Source organism: Enhydra lutris, unplaced genomic scaffold (genome assembly GCF_002288905.1).
Source record: "Enhydra lutris kenyoni isolate GAN:26980312 unplaced genomic scaffold, ASM228890v2 scaffoldscaffold43, whole genome shotgun sequence".
Classification (NCBI taxonomy): domain Eukaryota; kingdom Metazoa; phylum Chordata; class Mammalia; order Carnivora; family Mustelidae; genus Enhydra; species Enhydra lutris.
The window spans coordinates 15,716,989-15,743,186 of record NW_019154127.1 but is presented as its reverse complement, the minus strand read 5'-3'; the positions used below and the strand labels follow the sequence as shown (position 1 = coordinate 15,743,186).

The following is a 26,198-nucleotide window of genomic DNA, read 5'->3' as shown; positions in this document are numbered from 1 at the left end:
AATTCAATTAACACACGGTGTGTTAGTCTCAGAGGTAGCGGTCGGGGAGTCCCAGCTGCATACAACACCCGGTGCTCGTCCCGTCACGTGCCCTCCGGAATGCCCGCCCCCAGTCACCCCATCCCCCACCCACCTCCTCCCCAGCAACCCTGTTTGTTTCCTATGGTTGAGTCTCTCATGGTTTGTCTCTCTGATTTCATCTTGTTTTATTTTTCCCTCCCTTCCCCTACAGTCCTCTGTCTTCTTAAATCCCACATACGAGTGAGATCGTGTAATTGTCTTTCTCTGACTGACTGACTTCGCTCAGCACAACCCCCCCCAGTCCCATCCACGTCGATGCAAAGGGCAGGACGTCTCCCTTTCTGATGGCCGAGTCACATTCCGTTGTGTAGACGAACCCCGTCTTCTCTGTCCGTTCATCTGCCGACGGACATCCGGGCTCTTCCCGCAGTCTGGCTGTTGTGGGCGTCGCTGCTGTGAACCCTGGGGGGCAGGGGCCCCTTCGGGTCACTCCATCTGCATCTTTGGGGTAAATACCCAGTAGTGCGGTTGCTGGGTCGTAGGGCAGCTCTATTCTCAACTTTCTGAGGACCCTCCACGCTGTTCTCCAGAGCGGCTGCCCCAGCTTGCGTTCCCACCAACGGTGCAGGAGGCTCCCCTTCCTCACCAGCATCTGTCGTTTCCTGACTGGTTAATTTTAGCCATTCTGACTGGTGCGAGGTGGGGTCTCACTGTGGTTCTGATGTGTATTTCCCTGTTGTGGCTCCTTATTCTTAATAATTCTGCGTACAAAGCCTAAGAAAGCATCATTCTGTTACCTGTCAGCACACCCAAGATTTGCAACTAACAACTCCCTTAAAATCTAGCGTCCAGTACAGACTCAGCTGTACCCTCAGTGACCCCCGAAACTACCTTCACAGGTGCTGTCCCTCAACTTAAGGACTAAGCTTCACCACCGCACTGGGTCCTGTCTCCTTGAGAGAACAGGCCCGTGTTTGTCCTCCTGACGGCGTGGTCAGTCTTATACGGTCTCACACACTTTGTTCCTCCTCCTCCAAGTTGGGAACCGCCGCCGGAGACACCCACAGTCCACACAGCAGCACCCGCTGAGACCGGAACGCGAGCTGCCAGCGCCGAGCTCCGCGGTGTCCTCAGGAACCCAGCAGAGGACGCCTCCCCAACCCCCCTGCCCAGTAACGGGCCTGCACGTCTCGGTGAACAAGAAGGTTCTCTCCCCCGCGTTTCCTCCGAGGAAGGCAGGGGCATCGGGATTACCTCCCACGGGTACTGAGCTGGCATGATGGTCACTGCCGCTGGGGACTGCCTACGAGCCCGCCCACATGAGGGTCTAGCCATTTAGTATTTGAGAACCTACCACTGTGACTCTCCTCCTGGACATGAAACTGAAGAGACCCTGCCTGGGCTCCAGGTCCTGGGGCTGCGACGACCTGGCCTCGGGGACAGCAAGAGGTGGAGTGCACAGCTCAGCAGAAGAGGCGGAAAGGCCACTGGACGGGCCTGACGGTCGTGTCCACTGACAGAGAACACAGACGTGCGCCAGGGCCGCGGGTTACAAGGAAAATCGATTGTGGAAATGTGCGGTCACTCGAAAAAGTGGTTTGACATCAAAACCTACGCCCAGCAGATGAATACAACGTTCCAAAGTCCTAAAACCCCATGGAAATACTAAGAAACCAAGCAAGACAAGGCAAGTGGCTATCTTTCTGTCTTTACCGGGTGAGGAGGACTTTGCATTCCACCAAAAACGCTGACGTCCAGTTCAACATAAATTCTAAGTCTGTTCTGGTTTTTCACCAATGATGAGGCAAATCGGATAGAACTAAAAAACAACACAACGGCCATTCACAAATAAAATAGTGCTTGATTTTATTCTTTTTGCTCTTGGGGTGTTTTTGTTTTTAAACCGAGTTCCCATCTGTACACTTTAAGAAAATCAACAACGAGGAGGCCCGCTGGGCAGCTCTGGCCACACACACCGAGCAGGACGGGTGCCAGTCACCCACGGGCACGCACGTCACCTTCGGAAGCTAAGGAGCTAAAACACACGGCAGTTACACAGAACATACTCCACTGGGCTCTCCAGCACCGCAGGGAGGTGGGGACGCCCAGTGAGCGGCTCTTGGGGCTGGCACCTCAGGCACCGAGCGCAGGCCACGCCACGCCACATGCCACGCCACGCCACGAGTCTTCCTTGAGAAAAGGGAAAAAAAAAATCTTTTCCTCAAATGGACTTGTCATGGTAAGAGCCACAGGATTTTATTCATTGTTTGATCTTCTGGCGGCAGGACTTCTTTGAAGCAGAATCTAAAAATAAATAAAAATGACACAGCAATTCATTAGAAGTCTTCCTGTGTCTTTTAAGAAGAATTTCAAAATTTTTAAACAGTGCCCCTGAATTAGTCTCATCTCTGGTAAAGAAGACAACTGAGGTGCACCACGGTTTCAAGGTGGTGAAGAAACCCAGACAGACCACGTGCCGGCCGGAGCAGGGTCGCTGCGGCCCGAGCGCGTGAGGGAAGGAGCGAATGGTTCCCACGCTTCCTACCAAGGACCCCTCTGAGGCGCCTCCACTCGCGACCGTCCTGAGGCTACTGACGGCAGCTGGTGACAAGCCTGAGGCCCACTCAGCCTCCGCCACGGGACTGTGCGCGCCTTGGGTGCTGCGTCTCACTGAGAGAAAGAGAACTCGTTACCTGGCGGCGCCCCGCCCAGTCTCTGCTGGACCATCTCTAAATGATGAATATATTCCGTCAAGGAACGTTCAGGGTCTTGAGAAGCAGTCAGGGATCTTTCGGATCTTGAATCCGGGGACGGAGTGGATCTTCAAACAAACACACAGACACACCAAGAAACAGTGAAACTCAAGCGACGGTGAACGCAGGCAGCAGCAGACAGTGGGGACGGGGGCCACACGGCCGTTTCCTTTAGACGCCGGCTGCACCCCAAAATCAGAGAGTAAAGCGTGTGTGTTTCTGTGTGCGCGTACGTAGGCATGTCCTCTCTCCGCCCACCGTGAGGCTCGAGCCCGACCCTGAGATCAAGAGCCGCACACGCCACCAACGGGGCCAGCTGGGCGCCCCCAAGCCCAGGCGCTGTTTGAAAGTGTCACGTAACACCTTGAAAACCAACTTGTCAGGGGCGCCTGGGCGGCTCAGTCGGTGAAACGTCTGCCTCCAGCTCAGGTCATGATGCCGGCGTCCTGAGGTCCAGCCCCACCATCGGGCTCCCTGCTCAGCGGGGAGCCTGCTTCTCTCTCTCCCTCTCCTCCCGCTCATGCTCTCTTGTGCTCACTCACTCTCGCAAATAAATAGATAAAATCTTTAAAAACAAACAAAACCAACTTCTATAGAACGTCTGAGTTAAAATGAATAAAAATTATTGTGTATTATTTTATTACTTAAAAAGACTTATTTAGGGGCGCCTGGGTGGCTGAGTGGGTTAAAGCCGCTGCCTTCGGCTTAGGTCATGATCTCAAGGTCCTGGGGTTGAGCCCCGCATTGGGCTCTCTGCTCAGCCGGGAGCCTGCTTCCTCCTCTCTCTGCCTACTTGTGATCTCTGTCAAATAAATAAATAAAATCTTAAAAAAAAAAAAAGAAGACTTATTTACGTAAGAGAGAAAGAGAGTATGGGGGCCCATCAGGCGACAGGTAGAGGGAAACAGAATCCCAAGCAGACTCCATGTGGAGCATCGAATCTGATGCAGGTCTCGATCTCATGACCTTGAGATCATGACCTGAGCTGAAAGCAAGAGTTGGACATTTAACCGACTAAACCATCCAGGTGCCCCAAAATATGTTACTTTATTCACAAATTTTTTTTTACTTACGAAATTTTCAAGTGTAAATGTGTTACCTCAACTGGACTGTGCCGCCCTGTCCCTCAGAACCACCCCCCCCACCCGGTGCCTTGCGGGTGACCCAACTACCCACTGGCTTTTCCCTGACCATCCCAAACCGTCCCCTTCGCCCAGGGCACGACCTGCCCGATCCAGTCTCTCACAGCACCTTTCCTCCCGGGCCTCTGCTCTGCGACCCTCACGCTCCTTCGGGCTGTCTCACTCGCCCTCGCGCCATCCGCACAGGACAGCCGTTGGCTGGCGCGGACTCTCCGTAACCATCACCGACCCAGACCCCAGGGGTGCCCCAGCCACAGACAGGGCGTCTCTGCCTTCCTTCCCCACACGGGGCTGGGCCCCGGAGCCCCGAGTCCTGCGCACGCCCTGCCTGGCGTGAGGCCGGCCCAAAGCCAGAGCTTCCAAAGCACATCTCCCCGAGGAGCCCACGCGTCGGTGGGACGACACCAGCAGGCGACCGGAAGTCAGCCGCACGCCGAGCTGGTGCCGAGCTGGGTGCGCGTCTGCACCCGGGCGTACGTCCTGTCGCTCGTGCGTCCTGCCTGTCAGGATGGCCCACCAGGGACGGGCAGCGTGCGGAGAAGCCCCCGTCAGCCAGCGGCAAGGGCTGGAGGCACACACGCCGGCGCGTCCTCCCCGTCCAGTCACGGAACCATGCGGCGGAAAGCGCGCGCAGAGAAACGGGGGACCCTGGGTGCGCGGACAAATGCGCAGACACAGACTGAAGTTGGCTGCGCTACAGAACTGGCGCCGTCATGGCTGAGAGGAGGGAACACAGGGCCCGTGAGCAGAGGCATCTTGGTGCCTGAGGTGGGCGTTCCCGTGGTTTGCTCTGCGGAAACGAAACCCAGGCCCCCCCTGCACGGTAACACCCGGAGGGGAAGCCACGGCCACAACCCTTCCCCACCGGGTCCGCAAGTCACGGCTCCGCGCGCTCGCGGTAACGTGGAAACAAACTTGCATTCCACCGTCCAACCACTGGCCCTCGCGTGGGAACACTGTTGCGGTAACATCTCAACAGCCAGCTGAGTGGTACGCAGGGTGGTGACATCACGTGTGCAGAAACCCCAAATGGCACAGAGAGGAGATGAGCTCAAGCCCACGCAGGCCTTGGTGAGCGCGGCTCGTCTGGGGAGCTGCCCTGCGTACGGGCTTGCCCGCAGGCCCACCTATGCCGGAAACGCGGCCCAGAAGCCCACTCACCTTTCCCTCCTGCGCAGGGAGGCCTTGGGCACACGGTCCCCGGCGTGGCTGGAGGACGCGTCCCGGGTTGGCGGGGACGTGCTGGTTTTGGGTGGAGGCTGCTGGCGTGGAACCGGGACTCCTGCCCCAGCCACCGTTGAACAACAGATGGGTTAGGAAAAGAGACAAAAGCCTTTTAGCAGGAAGACCCCTCTACCAAAATTTAAAATTTACGAACTTCTAAGAGTCTGTATGGCAATTTGAAAACATTTAAAATACCCGATTTATAAAAATTACGTTTTAAAAAGCTCTAGAGAAAACGTAGGTTTGATCACTTGTACTGGGCCCCTGCCGGGCTGACCTGACCCCAGGGGAGCCCTCTGTGACCTTGTGGAGCCAGCAGGGTGCTCCCCCCACCCCGGCTTTGAGGAGGGGGCTCTGGAGAAGGGAGAAGCTGAACCGAGACCACCAGGTGTACCTGGTCAGGGAACAAACCCTCCTTAAGGCCCGAGGGCCCAAGTACCCATCGGTGGCCGGGGAAGGCCAGCTGTGGAGGGTCTGGCCGCCTCCCCTCCAGACGCCCGAAGCCCTCCCTGCAGGACCAGGGGGCGCGTCCCCCTGCGAGGCGGGGTTCTCTGCACACGGTTACTCTGGGGCAGGGCCCGCGGGAGGCCTGCTCTCGCAAAGCAGAGACGCAGCCCAGCAGCCGACGTCTAATTCGGGGGAGTTACTCGCCTCTACCTCCAGCACCCCAACACCGGTCCCACTGTAGCTGGTACGCCACGCTTCCCAGCACTGAAACCACCCGCCCCCACAAGCCACCGTGCCCCGGGGCTTCCTGCATGCTTTCCTGGGCTCCCACCTGGGCGGGGCGCTCGGCCTGGCACGATGGCTCCTTTCCCATCTACCTCTTGCCACTTCTTAACCAAGAAACGTAACCTACAAAGGAAAGAAAGGACACAAAACATCGGAAACTAGAGCAAAACCGTTGCGGAAAGAGCAATGAGAGTCCAGGCATGACCGACACCTGGGATCAGACCTGGGTGGGCCCCTGCTGTCTGTGGCGCCACCCTGACACCCACCAGCCTGGGGTCCCACAGACTCAGTTCAAAGCCCCGCAACACCCTCTCCCTGCCGCCGCGAGCACCACTCGATGACTCAGGGCAGGAGGAGCAAAGACAGAGGCCCTTGCCCTCAGGCATTCTCGGTCAGATGGAGAGCAGGACTGTCAGGGTGAGGAGTGCCGGAGGTCGGCCCCCAGAGGTGCACCGCTGCGGGGCTCCTGGCCCCTCCTGGGACGGCCCCTTCGTGGCTCAGCAGACACCCTTCTGGCCTTCCTACCAGCTGCTCCTTCTAGACACCGCTGCCTCTGACCGTGTGCCCTCCCAGATAGCGCCTTCTGATTCGCATCAAACCACAGCTGCTGGAAATGCTCTGCCCCTTGGCAGGAAGGCTGAAGGCAGGGCCTGGGCCTGGTCACCTGCCCGCATCGCACCCACCAGGCTCCCTGGCCCGGGGCCTTCTCTCCAAACATGCAGAACGGAAGGATGGACAGATAGGTGATGGCTGGGGTGGCGTGTGGTCAAAACTCAGAGATGAGGGGACCAAGTGCCCTGAGGCTGAGGGCTGAGAGCAGGAGAGCGAGGAGGCCAGGCAGCCCCCCCCCACCGCCTCTGCTGGAGCCATCTGGCCGGGTGCTGGGTCTCTGCGGGGGCAGGGCTCCGCAGCGCGGCCGGGAGAAGCCAGGGAAGCCTGCCCACCCAGCTGCTGCGCTGGGCGTTTGGCCCACACAGACGACGACGACGGGTAGGGGCTGAGGAAGGCACCTCTCGGGCTTCCCACGGCAGACATCGCACTAACAATTGTTAGTGGGACAAACATTTGTGGAAATTCAGCAAATCTTAAAATTATAAAACGGATTTTCATCACTGCTAATTCTGAACGGGTCAAAATTCCCAGTCACACCAGAGACTCACATACCTGCTCCCAAAACAACAGCCTGTGTCAACACCTGGGACCCTGAGTGGTGCCTGAGACTGGCGGGACCCCCAGGCCCTGACCTCCCCCGGGGAGTGGGCTTGTAGCCAGGATGACAACACCACACACAGCCACTGCCCCACGCGGGTCACGTGCTCTGGTGGACCTGGCCCCTTTCACGGAAATACAGGGACCGAGAACGTGAGCCATGAATGCGGTTTCAAACTCTTATCAGCTATGCCTGGTGTCAGAGGAGTCCCAGCATGAGGCCCATCGTGGGGCGAGGTGTTGCTGGGTGACAAGAAGGTCTCCCTGAACCCTACTGTCAGAAGGAGAGTGACAGCTCTGCACACGGTCTCCTGGAGGCAAGTGTCGCTCAGAAGGGGGCACATTCACGGACACAGCCCGAGGCCCTGCACGCTCCTGCCCTGGGACGCGGCGGCAGCAGGGGCCCCAGTGCTACCTTAGTATCGCGATCACCACCCTGACGGCGGTCCGAAACTTCGTAAAAGGGCGAGAAGGTGTAATTTTCTTATCTGCTTTGGAAGGAAATACTCCCAAATGAGCGATCATGGACAGCGTCTCCTGTTCAGAGTCCTGGAATCCGCCAATCAATAGCAGAAGATACTTCTTTTGATAAATCAGAGCTTTTCTGAAGCTTTCTGCTCTCAAGTAATGCAGGTACAACTTCTCCACCTGAGAGAAAATGAAGTCAAGCGATCAGGGAACGAAGACACCCCCCGCCACGTGCACCGCGCGTCTGCACCGCCGGGCGTCAGAGAGTAGCAGACGGCGCCCGGCCGGCTCAGTCAGCGGAGCGGGCGCCTCAGGATCTGGGGCTTGTGAGTTCAAGCCCCACGTGGGGCGTAGGGAGGACTTAAAAAGATAAATAAATACATCTTCAAAAAAAACCTGGAAAAACCCTGTTTCTCTGTTCAGCGAACTGTTACATTGTTACAGAAGCCAGCCCTGCAGGACATCTGTCACCAGGGGCAGCCTTGCGGGGCGCTTTGACAAATGACAGATCAGACATCCTTTCCAAGCCTCACAGGAGCCCCCAAAGGCCCCAAGAATCTGACCACGAGGTGAGGTGCACTCCCGGGGCGGGACGGGGTCTCATCCCCAGGCCCTTGGGACGTCTCGGGGGCTGTGGGAAACCCCTGAAGCCCTACCCAGAGGCGTACCCACAAACCCTGTTACTCTAACACACAGTTTCCCTCTAGAGAGGCCTCAGAGCTCGTACCGCAGGGACAAACACGCTGACCAGCGAATCCCTAGTCTGGGGTGTTTTCAGACTGTGATGACCATTACCTAACGCGACCCCAAGTCGGACGCCCTGAACTCGTGCGCACAGACACAAAGTACTTGTGCGGAACGACACCGCAGGGGCAAGTGCATCTGCTGTCACCGCTCTCGTCTGTGACGGCTCCACGTCTCCCGACTGCAAACAAGCTCGCGCGTACATGTGTCCGCACCTGTGCTCAGGCGAAGGAGAGCCCCACTATCACGACGGTGCTTGTGCGGCTACAACGGAGACCCACGGAACGCACTCCACCGAGAGTGAACCCCGACGTTCCCTGTGGACTCGGGGTGATGACCCGTCGGTGCTCGCGCAAGTGTGGGCCATCGACACGGGGGGCAAGAACGCACCGGCGCTCTCCACACTTTCGCTCCGACTCTGCCGTCAACCCTACGCTGCTCTAGGAACATAAAGGCCTTTTCCTCTTTAAGAGTATGAGTGAGCGAGCAGGGGAAGAAGCAGAGGAGAGGGAGAGAGCATCCCAAGCCACTCCTTGCTGAGCACGGAGCCTAACACGGGGTCAATTCCACGACCCCGAGATCATGGCCTGAGCTGAAATCAAGAGTTGGACACTCAACGGACGGCGCTCCCCAGGCACCCCAGAAATACAAAGTCTCAGAGACAGATAAGGGGCACCAAGTGGGTGGCGCCACACACGACCAGCGCGGCCCAGGCCTGGCCTTACTTGCACACCACAGCTGTCGGCCTCCTCGCGTGCGGCCGGCGCGGGCCGTGCTGGCTCTGGCTGTCGCGCTGAGCTCTGTGAGCCCGTCCCATCCTGTTTCCATGCAGACTTGTCCGGCCTCTGTAACAAACCACAGATGACATCGTCTGCACAGTTCCTCCACCAGAAGAACATCTCAGAGTACGGCCAAGGGCAGAGTCGGCACCCCCACCCCAGGGTCGGGGGCACGTCTCCTGAGTGCCATGTCCTGGGCCATCCTGGGTCCATCTAGGCAGAGTTGTCACGTATTATCAAGCACATCGTCAACACTCAGGGGTGGTTACTGCATACCGATTATGACTGCACAAAAGGTACATTTTTATTAAAACCAAACTCCAGATATTGGTGAAAGAACACCAGATTCAAAGCATTAAGCCTGCTGAACACACGCACAGTCTCAGGTCCTAGAGAGGCTGACTCCTGACAGGGCTGAGTCCCCGGTCCTATCGCGGGACCAGCGAATCCCAGGCCTTGACACCTCAGCAGGGGCCCCACGTGGGCGCCGTGGACACTGAGGGGCTGCCATGGCCAAGCAGCACCCCAAACACGGGCAGCGCGGCCTGGATGCCACAGTGCGTGGAGGGCGCCCAGAGCTCCGTGGGGGGGTCGTTTCCAGAGCATAAGGAACCCCTAGTGAGGACAGCAGAGGGGCTGCCCACACCGATGCCCAGAGGGAGCTCCAAGCACTTGGACCGTGTGCATGGTGACCTTGGTCCCACCACGTGGAACAGGAATCAGAGGTCACCCGGTCGCACCAGCCCCCAGCTCCAGGGTGCAGCTGAGAGGATGAGCCTGTGTCCGAGGTGACCCTGCGGAAGGGCTGTCACAGGGCCCCTGGTGAGGAAGGAGGAAAAGATGAGATGCTGTTTTCTGGTCCTGAAACACAGCCTGGTGGGAAGAGACTCTAGGAATCAAAGCCGTCTCAGACATGAAGGAGGAAATGTTCCACAAGTTCACGCTCAGCCTGTGATTTACTCATTAAAAATACTTATCTTTCAGGGGCGCCTGGGTGCTCAGTCGGTGAAGCGTCTGCCTTCAGCTCACATTATGATCCCAGGGTCCTAGGATCGAGCCCCGCGTTGGGGTTGGGGGGGGGGGTCCCTCTCAGCGGGGAGCCTGCTTCTCCCTCTCCCTCTGCCCCCATCGCATTCATGCTCACTCTCAGATAAAATACTTAAAAGTAAATAAATACTTATTTCCTACAACAAAAGCAAAAATTAACAAGTGGGACTACGTCAGCCTAAAAACCTTCTATGCAGGAAACCATCAACAAAACAAATGATACAGCCAATAGGAAGTAAACATCCAAAAATACATTAAAAAACTTGTATACGATTCAATATGAAAAAACCACCCATTGAGCAGAAAACCTGGACATTTTCCCAAAAAATACATATAAATGGCCAAAAGACACCTGAAAAAATGCTCCACATCACCGGGCATCAGAGAAACACAATTCAAAACCACAGCGAGACCCCACCTCACACCGGTCAGAACGGCTAAAGTTAACCAGTCGGGAAACGACAGGTGCTGGCCAGGATGCGGAGAAAGGGGCCTCCTGCACCGTTGGCGGGAACGCAAGCTGGGGCAGCCGCTCTGGAGAACAGCGTGGAGGGTCCTCAGAAAGTTGAGAATAGAGCTGCCCTACGACCCAGCGACCGCACTACTGGGTGTTTACCCCAAAGAAACTTAAAATACAGATGCAAAGGGACACAGGCACCTGACGTTTCTGGTGGCCTCAGTGACAGCCAGACTGCGGGAAGAGCCCGGGCGTCCACCAACAGATGAGGGGAGAGAGAAGCTGAGGGTCATAAGCACGACAGAGTAGGACTCGGTCATTACAGAAGGAGGAAATCTTGCTTTTCTTCTGACAACATGGACGGACGTCGAGGATACTAAATGAAGTGAAAGCAGTCAGACAGAAACGGACCGATACCCTGTCAGCTCACTCATATGCAGAATCTAAAAAGCCAAACCAAACAGACGCAGAAAACAGACTCACAGAAACAGAGCAAACTGGCTGGTGGTCAGAGGGGAGGAGGGCCGGGGGGCGGACGCCGCAGAGGGGCAGCCAGGAGCACTGTGACAAGTCTGTGGTGACAGATGGGAACCAGCCTCACGGTGGTCGAGGTCTCCTGGTGGATGCAAGTGTCGCATCACCATGTGGTCACCTGAAACTAGTGTCGTACGTCAGTTACTCCTCAATGAAATAATCTGTTTCCCGATTTCCTTGTTAATGTTCACTGAAAGCATCAAAGTGTTCTCCTGGCGACTGGGCTTTAGTCTCACAGGGACCTCCTAGCGCTTCTGACGAGTCCCAGAGAAGCGGACAGGGCTGTGAACGGCGCTGACCGCGGCTTTCATCAGGATTAAAACACGGAGCTGTGAGAGCTCACATCAAGGAAAGCAGGTCCTGGCCTGGCCGAGTGGCTCGACCCTCCTTCCCAAGGCCCCTTACCTTACCCACCGACATAGCTCGCAACAGACAAAGCAAGCCTGGACAGAGCTTGAAGACAAATTCGTGATTCCACTTAGAGACAGCAACATGCCCCTCGCTCCCCTCGCGGGGACCGAAGACGAGGAGGAGGCAGCTCAGTAAGGCTACAGGAGATCGGAATGACCTTTCTGGGACCCTCCACCAGCACCAGAAACACCACGTCCATCACTAAAAACCTTCCCTAGAAGACCCATACTAGGCCCAGGTGGTTTCACTGGTGAATTTATAAATATTTAAGGAAGAAATAAATGCCAGCTCTAGGAAACTTTTTCAGAAATTAAGAAGAGGAAGGAACACGTTCCAACTCATTTTATGAGGCCAAAACTTGACAATACCTCCAAAAAATAAAAAATAAAAAAAAAACAAAACCCTCCAGGGATACCCGGGTGGCTCAGTCATTGAGCATCTGCCTTCGGCTCAGGTCATGATCTCAGGGTCCTGGGATCGAGCGCCGCATCGGGCTCCCTGCTCAGTGGGGAGCCTGCTTCTCCCTCTCCCACTCCCCCTGCTTGTGTTCCCTCTCTCACTGTGTCTGTCTGTCAAATAAACAAAATCTTCAAAAACAAAAACAAAACAACAAAAAAGCCCTCCAGATTAACATCCCTCATGAACCAAGAGTCAAAAACACTCAATTTGCCCAAAATACGGGCAAACTGAACCCAACAACATGTGAAAACAGTAAGATATCATGACTGCCTGGGGCTTTCCCTGGTACCAGAACTCGGAGCCCATATCCAGAAATCACCGTAAGAGACCACGTTAGCTGAGAAAACAAGGAAACACACATCCCCTCATCAACAGGTGAAAAGAAAGCATTACAAAGTTAAATACCCATTCACAAACAAAAAGTCTTTGCAAACTAAGACTCAGAAGGAACTTTCCTCAGCTGCAGGGCCTTTGCACAAACACTTGACAAACAGAAGCTCCGCCCCCAGGACTGGGAACCGGGCCCGCTCGACCGTGTCCGGAAGTCCAGCCTGTGCCACCGCCAAGAGATGGAAATGAAAGGTATTCACACTGGAAAGAAAATAAACCCCTGTTCACAGATGACAGAACTGTGTCCATACGAAATCCTATGGAAGGGCTCACGGGATTAAAAAGCGCTGTCAGCAAGGGTCCCAGCACCAGGTGGACCCGGGAGTATGGACTTGCTTCCAGGCGTGAGCCAAGCGTGACGGGAGCACAAGAGGTCTGGGCAGCACCTTTCACAACACTCCCGAGAAACGAAATATCTAGGGTATCAATGTCACGTTTTCAGGGTCTGAACACAGACACGACAACGCATTTAGGAGACGGAAACAGACAAGCGGACGTGCGAGTTCCCAGATGGGAAGATCCGACAACGCTACATTCAAATGCAGGTACGGCGGCCCAAGGAGCCAAGATGTCCATTCTCGCCTAAAACCTTCACGATGGTCTCACTGAGAGGTGATTCACACCCCCTGAGCTTTATGCTCTGAAAATGTGCAATTCAACGGGCTTGGAGGATGTTTACAGAGGCTCGTGCCCCACATCAGGCTCCCTGCTCAGCAGGAAGCCTGCTTCTCCCTCCCCCACTCCCCCTGCTTGTGTTCCTGCTCTCGCTGAGTCTTTGTGAAATAAATGAAATCTTAAAAAGAAAAATTTAAAAAAACCTTTTTTTCTTTGTAAAAAAAGAAAAGCAAATCACAAACATACGAATCTAAGTATAAAAGAAAAAAAAACCAGGCATTCTAGGAATAAAGTCTATCAAACTACGTGATCAGGAACACTACGTCATTTTAATCAGGTAAAGCCAAATAGATTTCCTGCCCCAGGCCGGTGGGGAACATGATCTCACGCGTGTCCACGCAGGCGCTCGCGTCTGGGAACAGCGCAGACACGGGGCTGGAGGGCGCACGCGGGGGGCTCAGAGGCCCCGGCTGGAGGGAGCCCCGCCGGCCCGCATCCCGCACGGAGGCGCGTACGTACACTGCACACACCACGCCGCAGCAGGTGCTGCTTCAGCGACTTCTCCAGCTGCGACACCGCCCGGCACAGCTCTGCCTTCTCCTGCGTCACTGTGCGCAAGGCTGTGGTCAGGGAGTCGTTGTCCTTCAGGAGGACGTCCACCAGCTGGGTCTGCAGCTCCGCTGTCATCTTTCTCTTAACAAGGAGAAAACAAATTAGTAAACAAATCTGTTAAAAGGTATCTATGAGGGCGCCTGGGTGGCTCAGTGGGTTAAGCCTCTGCCTTCGGCTCAGGTCATAATCTCAGGGTCCTGGGATCAAGCCCCGCATCGGGCTCCCTGCTCGGTGGGGAGCCTGCTTCCTCCTCTCTGTCTGCCTCTCTGCCTGCTTGTGATCTCTGTCAAATAAATAAATAAAATCTTTAAAAAAAAAAAAAAGGTATCTATGAGCAGAGCCTGGGGGGCTGAGTCGGCGACGCGTCTGCCTGCGGCTCAGGTCATGATCTCGAGGTCCTGAGATGGAGTCCCGCGTCGGGGAGGGGACTGCTCAGCAGGGCGCCTGCTTCTCCCCGTCCCTCTGCCGCGCCCCCTGCTTGTGAGCGCTCGCTCTCTCCCCCTCTCTCTCAAATAAGTGAATAAAATCTTTGTTTAAAAAAGTGTACTTGCTACTTGTGTTTACTGTTGGTTACTTTCGCGAATCACAGTTTTATACACGTTTGGGGTTCAGTGGGAGCTTGTGGGGCTGGGCAGACGTCTCCGTCTATGGGACTGAAGGTAACAAGTCCTAACTCACAGCGCCATTCCTCTGTGCACGAGACACCGCCCAGCGCTGGGCTGCACTAACGAAGCCAGCGTGTGACAGAACTCCGCGCGGACGGCTCCCAGCTCCGTGAGCAGCACACGCGGGGAACGGGGAATGCCGTGTGCTCGTCCGAGGGGCCCAACACGCACATTCCTTAAAACAGGTTATCTCCAAAACTGGAGTCGTGCAGCCTGCAGCTGACTCGGGACACGGACACAGGCACGGCCTCCCCGGAGAGCAAGCCCCACACGGACCGGGTGGCCCCACAGGCACGCGGTCCGCTCTCCTGCTGCCTACATGTGTGCCACCTTCACGACACGTGACAGGATTTCACAGGGTCATCTACCTGGAACCTGCATCAGCCTCGGGACTTCTGAACCCTCCAGGCGCCGCTGCCAGGGAGCGTGGACTCGGCCCTCGGGAGCTCACTTCTGGCTCAGGCTTTCAACCCAGGTGTACATGGAGCAGCCTGGGTCCGTAGGGGCCCTGGGACACCTGCCCTGAGCACCACAGCCCAGCCCGGGCCCGCTGGAGGGTGCGCCCGGGCACTTGGCAAGGTCACGCCCACGGGAGGGGTGAACCACGCGGAGAGTGGGGGGAGCCGCCCTCACCTGGGAGGGACCGGGTGTGCTCAGCTCAGACTTGAGCTCCTCTAACGTGCGCAGTAAGGAGGTCACGGCTTTCTCGTTCGAGGACGTCCAGTCGCTAATTGTCCTGTGAACACAGAGAGACACTGGAAGGGCTGGCGCAGGCCACAACGCCACCCCTGGAGGGTGTGCTTCGGACCACCCCCTCGAGCCGCGCTCTGTCCACAGCGGCCGCAGGGACGGGACGCAGCCCTCGTGCGCACAGTCCGTGAGGCCCAGAGACGTCCGGCTGCTGAGCACAGACCACAGAGACTGCCCGAGCACGGCTTTCCGCTGGCGTCCGGTTTGGGTGTGAAGCACCGTCCGGAAGGAAGGCCTGCTCGGAGCTCACGCCGCTCTCCAAACTAAACCGATTCCTGACGGGGGAACCGTGCAGACAGGAGAGGGCGAGTGTCAACTCTTTCGTTCACAGAAACACTCCCTTTGGGCCCTCAAACACGGAAGGGCACCCTGCTTGTGTGAGCCACGGTCCTGAGGGCCGTGGCAAGGCAGACACCGTGCGGACCTGCCGCACCACCCAACACCAGCGGGCCCCAGCAGGCCGGGCCCGTATCCCGGCCCAGAACCTCGGGATGGGGACTGGTTGCAAAGGGACATGAGAAGACCAGATCTAAGAGAAACCTGGGCTTTACTCTTCCACCGCAATGCCAACAAACCCAGTCCTGTCGCCATCCTTCAGGAAGGTGCTGCCCAGAAATCCATCAAACCCGTGGGAATCCATCCAACCTGCCACATTAACACGGGGACGGGGAACCAAAGCCCGGCCCGCAGCGCCCACTCGGCTCGGCTCGGGGGACAGCCTGTCCGGACGGGCTCACCTGTCCACCGTCCGGCTGACGAAGCTGGTCAGGAGCCCAGCGGCGTACAGCAGCTGCTGACGGACCTTCTCCAGGCCGAGCCGCTCCTCCTGCAGCCACTCCGCCTCTGGGGCCTGGCGGGCCGCCTCCTTCGCCTCCAGGGCCTGCACGGTCCGCTGAAGCTGCCGGATCTTGTGCTCGTCTCGCTGGCGCTGCAGCTCCAGCTCTCGCTGTTGTTGGTGGCAAAACAACAGGAAAGTCCTTCACATGCCTGTTCCCAAAGCAGAAGCCTGAAGCCCAGCTGTCACGGTGGGGGGGCGGGGTCGGCGCAGCGACACCCTCCACGGGGCACAGCGACCGAGGCAGAGCCCAGCTCCGCAGCGTGGGTGCGGACGGCCTCATCGCCGCCTCTGAGAACCGTCGGGCTTTCACGAGCATGCACGGGGGAGGCGGGACACGGAAACAGGAGTCCTCACAGGCCCAAGTCCCGGCTTCCACCGTCAGCGCCCGCGCACACGCCCACACACACCCACACACGGACCCGACGGGCACGGAGGAAGGCGCACGTGCACCTGGTGGAAACGTCCTCACTTGCAAAATGCCCTTCACCACGGAGGTGCCAGGCATGGCGGGACAGCCCTGGCTCCCAGCCCAGCACGGGGATCTGCACCCCCATCGGGGACACAGAGCGGGTCACCTGCCAGAAACCCGTCCAGGCAGCCGTAAATGCCAGAAGGCCGCTTGGAGGAGCTTCCGCAGGTGAGGACGCCTAGGGAAGGGCCGGAGAGGCGGTGTGGCCGGTAGAAGCTGGGTCGCCCGGAACCCAGCCCAGGCCTCCCGCCGCCGCACAGCCCACGCAGCGCAGACCACGGCGTCAGCTCGATCGACGCAACAGCCTCGTGAGGACGGGGGCATCGCTACTTGGCTATTTTCCAGGAGAGGAAAGCAAGACACCGAGGGACCTACAGAGTTACTGTGTGCGGAAGAGATGGGACCGACCGAGCAACCACCTCGGGAGGCCACCGCGCTCCGAAGGAAGTCCACAATCCGGAACAAACTAACTGTCTACAGACCACAACACCCAAAGGGCTGTGTCAATCACTGAAAACTCCGTTCCATGACATGCTGTGAAGAACAATTTATTAACTTGAAAAACATTTTTGTTGCATTTTTTTAAGCAAAAACAAATCAAAGCTAAGGGGTTTGGCTGAAAACTTTGGAGGTAGTTTGAGAAGTTCTTCAGAAGCACATGGAGGCCACAGACACGCTTCCCAGGGAGAAAGGCAAACATACGCGCACACATACACACGCGCGCACACACACGCACGCACACACATACACACGCGCACACTCACGCACACGTACACACATGTGCGCGCACACACGCACATACACACGCACACTTACACGTACACGCGCACATACACACACGCACACACACATACGCACGCACACACACATACACACGCGCACAAACACACGCACGTGCACACACCACACGCATGCACAAAATACTGAACACATTCGGGGGTTCCGCGCCAGCAAGGCCACCCTGGGGCGTGACCCGACTCGTCTCACAAACAGCACAGGTTCCGCACAGCCACACACCACCCACTCCTTGCAACACCTCCAAACTAGCCCGTGTTTCGGGGCGGGTGTGCGGTAAACACGACCATGACCGTGAAGCCTGTGTCCCTCAGCACGGCACACACATGGGCTTTGGAAACACTGGGGAAGGAGCTGGACAGGGAGGCCCCGCGCTGCCCGATTCCTTCCCAGGAAACGTGCACCACAGGCCGGCCCACACACAGGAAGGTGACTTGTGGAGGCCAGGGCTGAGCACTAATGGTGCGACTTCCATGTGGGGCGATGGACGTGTCCTAACACGCGTGGTGGCGACAGGTGTAAGATTCCGAAGGTACCGAAACCCCTGACGCGCAGAAGTGAGGCTGGTGAACTCGGGTGTGAGCCGGGTCTCAGCAAAACGCCCAACGCACTGATCACACATGCCGTGAACTTCCCCAACTAACCAATCTCATGGCGTTTGGGGAGTTGACTCACCCTTGTAACACAGAGAAATCTAGTTTTCAGAAACATTCATTTCTCAAATATTTCAGGACAGGCTAACCACTGAGAAGACCAGGCTACTGGTCTTCCTCATGTGTTCTTAAAAACTTATTTGGATTTTCACAATTTAAAAAAATTACGCTTAAAAAATATTTTTAAAAAAATATTTAAAAAACATTTTTGAAGAAAGCAACAACAAGCGTCCACCCATGCAAAGACACAGAGTTCAATTTTCTCAGAAACAAAGGTTTCTGATTGATATAAAACATATCTAAGGGTAACATTTTGTTCAAAACATAGAAACACTTCCCAACCTGTAAGGCAAAAATCATCCAGGTATCAAGGTCAAAAACACCACAACTTGAAAAAAACCAATGTCCCCTACGAATACAGATGCAGAACCCTAACGAAACGCGGCAGGCCAAGCCAGCGCCATACAGAAAAGCACCACAGAGCGGGGTTCGGTCGGGAACGCACGGCGAGCTCTACAGATGGGACTGATCGACAGGAAACTCAGCGTCAACAGAATAAAGGGCAAAAACATCGATTCCAAGACACCAAAAACACAATCCAAACTCTCACGACTGAAGACACGGCACACGCAGGCTGAGCGAACCAGGAAGAGAGAGCCTCCTGCGACGGCCGGAGACTGTGACGGTGGCCCCGGGATGGGCAGGGGCCGTGTGAAAGTCACCTGCACAGGGACAGAAGCCGCCGCCGTGGGCGTGCAGGAGACGTGATCTCATGCGTGGAAAACTACACGCACGTTAAGAAGCTGGGAGTAGCGGACAGGTCTGAGGTTGTAAGAACCACCCGCGCTGCTGAGGGCCAGTGGGGGCGATCAAAGTCCGATTAAGAAACTGAGTCCACGGACCACAGCACCAGACGTCGCTGACACCTGCGGACACCCGGACGGTGGCGCCCACTCATCCCCTGGAAGCCGCAGCACCCGAAGATCAGGCCTAGCTGTGCGGAGGGACTGCCTCCTTCACCCTCCGCAGAGGTGACACCGCCAAGGGAACCACCCCCCAAAAGCTGCCCGCAGAGTCTATGCGGGCCCCCGAGTGCCCAGACGATCCCGAGAGACCCGCCACGGAGCGGTGGCGACCGGAGGGCGGCGGACGGACAGACCAGCGGGACGGAGGAGCGGGGGACCCGGCCCCATGGCGGGCAGCGGGGCGGCGACGCGGCCGGCGCGCGCTCACCCGTTTCTCCTTGTCTCCTGACGGCCTCAGCTCCATGTCGGCCCGGCCCGGCCCCGTCTCCGCTCGCCTCCTCACGTCCTTGCGTCCTTCCCGCGCGGCCGGCCTCGCCTGTGCGCACTCTAGTCCCGCCGGCGGCCGCGCGGCTATGAGCCGTGGCTCCTGGGCCGGGGGCAGCTCCGTGCCAGGGCTGTGCGCCGCCCTTACCTCCTTGTCCCGCTCCAGCTCCGCCGCCCGCCGCCGCTGCATCTGCTCCAGCCGGGCCTGCGGCTCCGGTACGCGCGCCCGCTCGTCCCTCGGCCTCCGCGGCGGGGCGTGCTGCACGGGGGGCTCGCGGGCGCCGCGGCTCAGCTGCTCCGTCAGCAGCTGCTCGTGCCGCAGGGCGGCCGCCAGCTCCCGCGAGCGGCCCTTCTCGGCCTCCAGGCTGCGTTGCAGCTCGCACAGCTGGCCCCGCTCCTGTGCCAGCAGCGCCTCGCAGCGTGAGGCCTCGATCTGCAGCTCCCGCCGCAGGTTGTCCGCGGCCGTCTGCTCGTGCTCCAGGGCCACGCGCAGCCGGCTGCTCTGGGCACACTGCTGCTCCAGGGCCGTCCTCAGCTCCTGCCGGGGAGTGGACAGCACGTGGTGACCCGAGGGGAAGGATGGTGCTGTTCCGCCGCGGCTGCCGCGCCCCCCCGACCCCACGGACGCAGCCGTCCCTCCGTCCCCCCGCCGGAGCCTCGCGGCGGAAAGTCTGGAGGCCACAACCCCAGCCTCGGCTCACCATCCCGCCCGTCCAACCCCAGCACCCGTGGGTCACGACGAAGATGCCGCTGTTCTGCCCGGCTGCCGGGCACATGCCGCGGGGAGAGGACGAGAGGGGCCCCGCCGGCCCTGCCGCCCAGGCACCTCCAGGGTCTTGGAGCTCTGGCCCTCCTCGTGCAGGTGCCGTAGCCGCTGCTCCTCGAGCCGGCTCCGCAGGGCACGCTCCTTCCCGCGCTCGCACTCCAGCTCCTGCAGCGCAGCCTTCAGGCTGCTCTCCTTGCCGTCCAGCACGGACCTGCGCGGGAGACAGGGCAGAGCCCGCTGCCTCGTCCGACCTGCATGTGCGCCTGCGCCGGGTGCCCCCCCGCACACCCAGCGCCCCCCCATCACAGCCTGAGCACAATCCACAGCCCGCCAGGGCTGCCCTCCCCTGGCCGCACCAAGGGAAGGGCGTGGACGCCTGCCAGGCCTCTGCGCCTCCCTCGACAGAGTCTGCGGACGGACGGACCAGGGCCCAGAGGCGCATGTGGGGCTGCGGCCCTACCTTAGCTGCAGGACCTCCTTCTGCGCCTCGCTGAGGGACGCCAGCAGCCTCTCGTTGTCCTGTTTGCACTCGCGGAGCTCAGCTCTCAAGTCTCGGACGGCGGTCTGCTCCACCGCCAAGAGCTTCCGCGTGCTGCCGGCTTTCTCCTGCTCTTCCTTCAGGGTTTTCTGCACGTCACTGGCTATCCGCTTCTCCTGCTCGACCTTATACGCCAGTAGCTCCACTGAGAAAGACACGGGAGACAGCCTCGCCCACAAATCCAGGGCGAGCTGTGCCTGTGACCTCAGAAATTAAACACAAACCAGTATAGGGATGGGACATACTCACTCTTGGGGAAAACGACACTTCCAGGCCTACAGCCGGGACGTTAGCCTCCGCCCCACACCCCCCAGGCCTCGGGGCACCTAGAGGTGGATGGGCAGAGTGACCCCACAGGCCAGTGGACAGGACAAGGCTCCCCAGGGCCAGTGGCTCAGGCCTGGGGTCTGCCTGGAGGCTCAGGACGGAGATGGGCCGTCCCCTGGTCATCCTGGATCACCACTTCCCTGTGACTCCTACACCGTGCGCTCCCCAGCAGAGACGGCACCAACCCCAACAGTGTCACTGCCCCAAACCCTAGAGAGGAAATGGCCCTGGTTCTCTGTAGACCCGTCCGGAACCCAGAAGGAAAGGGACACCTGCACACCCTCCATGAGGCTGGCATGACTCCAGCACCAGAGCCGAAGACAAAACCACAGCCCGTCACGCATGCAGACGAGAAAATCCAGCAGCCCGGCCCAGAAACACTCCCAAGACAACGCAACACGACGCAAACGCAAGGCCACACGCTGGACAGCTCTGGCCCGCCATTCAGCACCCAGAACCAGGAGGAGAAGGGGCCCTGAGAGTCGCTGGCACGCGTGGGTAAGGACCACAGCTGGCACCACGTGTCAGAGCAGGAGGTGGGGCACTGCCCCGGTGGCCAGACCTGCTCCCGCCCTCACTCACCAATGCTCAGGCCTAACCAGAGCGATTGGTAACAAGAGGCAGGCGGGAAAAAATTAAAACGTTTTTATTCAAAGATGATGTGACCATCTATTAAAAAAACCCGGAAGAACCAAAATTAAACACAGAAACGTAACATGGGCTGTTTAAAGCCAGCACAAGCCCCAGAGAATCCCAGGCACGGTCCCGTGGCTCCCGGCGCTCACACCGACGCAGGCCCCCCACAGCCCGCCGGGACCCTGGGCAAGGCCTCGCCCCGCGCCCTGCACCGTCCCCTCACCGGCAGTTCCGTGAACCGAGAAATGCCAAGGCTGACGATCCCCGCGCCCAGGGACCTGGAGAGACCGGGCCGTGGCTCCCCGTGTCGCACCCGCCCCAGCAGACTCGAGCGCGGCACTCACCCTGCCTGCGCAGCTGGTGCTCCTGCCGGCTCCCGTGGGCCTCCGCGCTGGTCAGCGCCCCGCACAGCTGCTGCAGCTTCTCCTGGTTCTGCAGGTGCGTCATGCGCAGCTGGGCGCGCAGGGCCTGGATCTCCGCCAGCAAGCTGCTCCTGTCCGACAGACGGAGGTGTTCCAAGGACTTCTCCTGCAGACGGCCCGAGAGACAGGGCGGGAAAGGAGGGGAGCAGGGTCACAGACTCGGCCACTGGACGGCCCTGTGGAGGAGCACCCCCTGAATGGAGAAACGGGAGCACAGAGCGCGCCCCAGGGCAGGGGAGGCCGGGCCTGGCAGCGTGGGGCGGCTCCACACAAGCAGCCCACCCTCTGCAAATTCGTGTCTCCAGCTCCGTGGGCACGAGCCTGGGGATGGAGCCTCATCCCTGACAGAGTAAGAACAGGCTCGCAGGAGGAGTTGGTGACAAACATGTAGTATGGAACAGAGGCCCCAGGGGACATTCCGACCTCACACGGCTCCCTGCAGGTCCATGCCTCAGGCCACTGTGACCTACCGTGGACCTGCCTCTAGACTCTGGTGCCCTCTCCTCCAAGGGACTCGGTGGAGACCGTGCTGACCCCTCTGGCTCTCTGACCCTCCCCACCCGGGCTCAGCACTCTCGGCCTGGGTCAGGATACTTAGCGCTGCTCTGTCTTTAGGAAAAGGCCAGTTACTTCCAGAACACAGAGAGACCGAGAAGCAGAAGAAACGTACAGACATCTGCACTGGGCGACGTCGCGATTAAACAGTGTTACATATGTGGTCACTGCCACGTTCCAAGGTCAAATTCACATGAACCCATTCCATCACCCTCTCCGTTGCGGGGCTCCAGGAACCGGGTCACGGCACATGCTCACCTGCTCCTGGACCACCTTCTCCAGCCGCTGCATCAAAGAGTTGTGGTCCCCGGGGTCAGGAGCACAGGGCTGCGGTTGCAACTCGGCCCTCAGCACCTCCCACTCTTTTCCAAATGCCTCCTGCACAACCTGGAGAAATTCTCCTCTCCAGTCAAGACACATGTTGGGGGGTTCCTAAAATATTGGGACAAGAAGCTCGGTGTTCTTACAAACACACCCTGTGGGTTGCCCTGGAAGAGCCCATACCAGTGCACCCACGACCGCCCTGGGGCACACGAAGCCAACCCTGCTGACGGAGGAGACATGACCGAAGGCGAGAGCACATGAGACTGGGCCAACGGTGGGCAAACTTCCTCCTTTCCCACCACCACGCCAGGCCCAGCTTGGGTGCTGCTGGCTGGCTACCTTGTCCGCCGGCAGGCCTGGGCCTGGCACTGGGGTATTGCTTCCCTGCACACCCTGTGGTTGGTAGGTCCCTTGGGTGTGGCTCAGCACCCGGCCTTCACCCAGATGCCCCGGTTCCCCAGTCACAGAGCAGACACTGGGACCCCACAGGCTCAGGCCTGGCCCCCATACCCGGCCCCCGTCACCCACCTCCAGCTCCACCACGTGTCCTCCTCCCGTGGCCTTTCCTGCCCTAAAGGGGCCTGGAATGTGCCAGCAAACATGACTGAGAGGGCGGCTGGCCAGGACCAAGGCCCCTGTGCCCAGCGCTGACCACCCTCCTTCCCTTTATTCCACTCATCTAGCCAAGCGTCCCCCACCAAGTGCTCCTTGCCCACACCTTACCCTCTCTCAGGTGGAATGCCCCGTACCTTCTCTCCCTTTTGGAGTGCTAGGGTTGCATGTCTCCGCAGAGCCGGCACCGCCTCCAAAATGCCGGAGCCCGCTCTCGGGAAGCACTCGAGGGGGGCACTCGGCTCGCCCTTGCTCAGGGTGCTGGGTGGCCCGTGGCGCTCGGACAAGGCCAGTATGTGGTGGCTCTCATCACATACCATCTGCAGCAGAGCCTGCAACGGGACGGGCCTTTCAGGAAGAAGGAAAAGCTTCCGGAAACCACTCGTCTGTCTAGTCCCTGGCCCATCACCCAGGAACGATCACCAGGGCTGCACACACAGCTCTCTACAACCTCTGAACCCAAGAACAAGTTCTGTGGTTCCGTGAGATTCTTCAACAACCCCCCTGCGACCTTCAGACCCCACTAGGAAACCAGCTGGAAAGAGGATGTCAGTGTGCGCTACCCCCCGAGACGGCCGCCCCACCTGCGCCTGCACAAGGGACAGCGTCCCCTACCACCCCTTCCATAAGCCTGGGCGGGGCGCAGGGCAGGGCCTTGGGCCAACTTCCCAGGCCCCGTCATGGAGGCGCCCTGCGACTCCCCAGCTCTCCTGGGACGGCAGCCACTGCGCTCTGAGGAGGCTGTCGGGACCCACACAGGGGCCTGGGCTTCCCTAGGGATGAGGCGCCTGCACACAGCACCCAACCCGCTGCAGGCCCCTCTGGCCCTCGCTGCCTACAGCAGGGCCCGGACATGGGCAGCAGGGAGAGAGGGTCGCCCAATGCCCAGACAAGTCCCTGCACACACGCAGGGACTGTGAGCGCAGGAACGGGTCCTTCACGGCACCAGGACTCTGGGACACACACTGGCCAGGTCTCCTGCCCAAAGACACGGACAGAGGAACAAAGTGGCTTCCCCAGAGCTGCCCCCAGGTTAGGACTGACACAGGGTCTGAAGTAACCCGAGCGGCCCTCGCTGCACACAAAGGGTCATTCAAGGGGCGTGTTCTGTGTCCGTCTCTGCAGAACAAAGACTAACAGATGCTTTAAACAGGGAAGAACGAAAGCAGCAATGAAGCAGGGGTGTCTGGGTCGGTTCGGTGTCCGCTCCTTGATTTCAGCCCGTGTCATGGTCTCGGGGTCCTCGGATCGAGCCCCACATTGGGCTCCAGGCTCAGTGCAGGGTCTGCTGGCAGTTCTCTCTCCCTCTTGCATGCCTGCTCTCGCCCAAGTAATCGAAAAAAAAATAAAAACAAGAACAAAAACCAAGAAACCCAAGTTCAACACCCAAAAAACAAACAACCCAGTTAAGAAATGGACAGCAGGCACGAAGAGACACTTCTCCAAAGAAGACGTCCGGATGGCGAAGAAATACATGAAAAGATGCTCAACGTCACTCGTCATCAGGGAAATGCGGGCCGACACCACAGCGAGGGGCGGCTGCGGGGCTCAGTGGGTTGAGCCTCTGCCTTCGGCTCGGGTCATGATCCCAGGGTCCTGGGATCGAGCCCCGCATCGGGCTCTCTGCTCAGCGGGGAGCCTGCTTCCTCCTCCCTCTCTGCCTGCCTCTCTGCCTGCTTGTGCTGTCTGTCAAATAAATAAATAAACAAATAAATAAAAAAAACAATTTTTTTAAATGAGTAAGTAAGTAAATGCGCATTAAAATTCCTTTGTGGGGGAAGCAGCCACGAAGAGGCTTAGGACGGAGAACGACCAGTTCACTAGAAACAGGTCTGGCTAAGATTCTAACGATGGAGCCAGAACAGCGGAGTACCGACACAGAAAGTACTAAAAGGCCAACCCACACGTCAGGTTCATGTTCACACTTCCCGTGCCACAGCCCGGTGCAGACAGCGGCCGCTATGGGGAGACGAGAGGCCGTCCCTGAGTCTGCAGCCTCACACACGGCGGGAACGACTCCGCGACAGACGACCGCCACCCCCTCCTCCGGGAGCACTTGCCCCTGGCTAGGCATTCCACAGAGCGTCTGTGAAGACGAAGGACCGCGGCCTGCACCATCCCGCGAGCGAAGCTGCCTGTCAGGCCACCGCAGCCCTTTGGGGACGTCGCAGGACCCCGGGTCTGCTGCTGAGCCCTACCCTCGGGACGGGCATTGCACCGCGGGACCTGCGCTGTTGGGACTGCCCCTCCACGCGCGGTGTCGCCACGGCCTGCGAGCCTGCCCACCCCTCCTGCGGAGCCCGTGTTAGCTCCCGCCGGTGCACAGTGCCCCCCAGCACCGCGGCACCAAGGCCCGTCCCACGGCCCCGCTCACGGCTGCTTCCAGAGAGGCCCCGGAGATGTCCGAGCCCGGCCTGCCACGGCCTCCGGCACCCGCTGGGCCTCCCCCCAGTACTCCTGGCTGCGGGGGACCCGGAGCCGGGGCCACACTGGCTCGCGCTGCCGCGTCAGGAGGCCTGGTGGGGCCAGTTCGGATGGGAGCACAGGCTTCTCTTGATGCTGCCGTCCCCCGCGGTGCACGCGGCGGCCTCATACTCCAGAAACCGTGTAGAAACTTCAAGGAAAATGCGCCGAGAAACCTACCGGCAGATACCTCTGTCCTCTCCTCTTTTTCATGAGGGAGCGCGCGGACAAGCTCGGGGAGGGGCAGAGGGAGAATCTCAAGCAGACTGTGGCTGAGTAGGAGGAGCCAGGTGTGGGGCTCGATCCCACGACCCTGAGATCACCAAGCTCAGCTGACCTCGCCACCCGGGCGCCCCTCCTGTCCACTGTCACTTGGAAACGGGGAAGTCGCAGGTTCTGAGGGGCCAGTGAAGAGCCACACTAACAGGTGCTGACGCTTGCCCACGTCCACAAGGCTCCCCTGCAGACACGCGGCTCCCTCCGTGTCCACGTGGCTCCG

The 26,198-nt window shown here is 58.8% G+C and overlaps 1 protein-coding gene across 3 annotated transcripts in view; it reads right to left on the bottom strand.

The window, feature by feature from the left end:
* Positions 1-1,876: 1,876 nt before the first annotated feature.
* Positions 1,877-26,198, bottom strand: part of LOC111155811 (pericentrin) — a 117,026-nt gene continuing 92,704 nt past the window's right edge. Inside the window, exons 33-47 of one of the 3 annotated variants that reach the window (XM_022516219.1) lie at positions 23,374-23,568; positions 22,559-22,732; positions 21,668-21,851; positions 20,283-20,505; positions 19,883-20,033; positions 19,001-19,594; positions 15,750-15,958; positions 14,896-14,998; positions 13,505-13,678; positions 9,019-9,138; positions 7,497-7,729; positions 5,919-5,995; positions 5,078-5,198; positions 2,715-2,842; positions 1,877-2,325 (exon numbers count right to left, since the gene is read on the bottom strand). In XM_022516219.1, the coding sequence (XP_022371927.1) occupies positions 2,282-2,325; positions 2,715-2,842; positions 5,078-5,198; positions 5,919-5,995; positions 7,497-7,729; positions 9,019-9,138; positions 13,505-13,678; positions 14,896-14,998; positions 15,750-15,958; positions 19,001-19,594; positions 19,883-20,033; positions 20,283-20,505; positions 21,668-21,851; positions 22,559-22,732; positions 23,374-23,568 (2,730 nt within the window). In that variant the 3' untranslated portion in view covers positions 1,877-2,281. The remainder of the gene's footprint in view (positions 2,326-2,714; positions 2,843-5,077; positions 5,199-5,918; positions 5,996-7,496; positions 7,730-9,018; positions 9,139-13,504; positions 13,679-14,895; positions 14,999-15,749; positions 15,959-19,000; positions 19,595-19,882; positions 20,034-20,282; positions 20,506-21,667; positions 21,852-22,558; positions 22,733-23,373; positions 23,569-26,198) is intronic. The other 2 variants (XM_022516221.1, XM_022516220.1) reach the window with 2 other exon arrangements.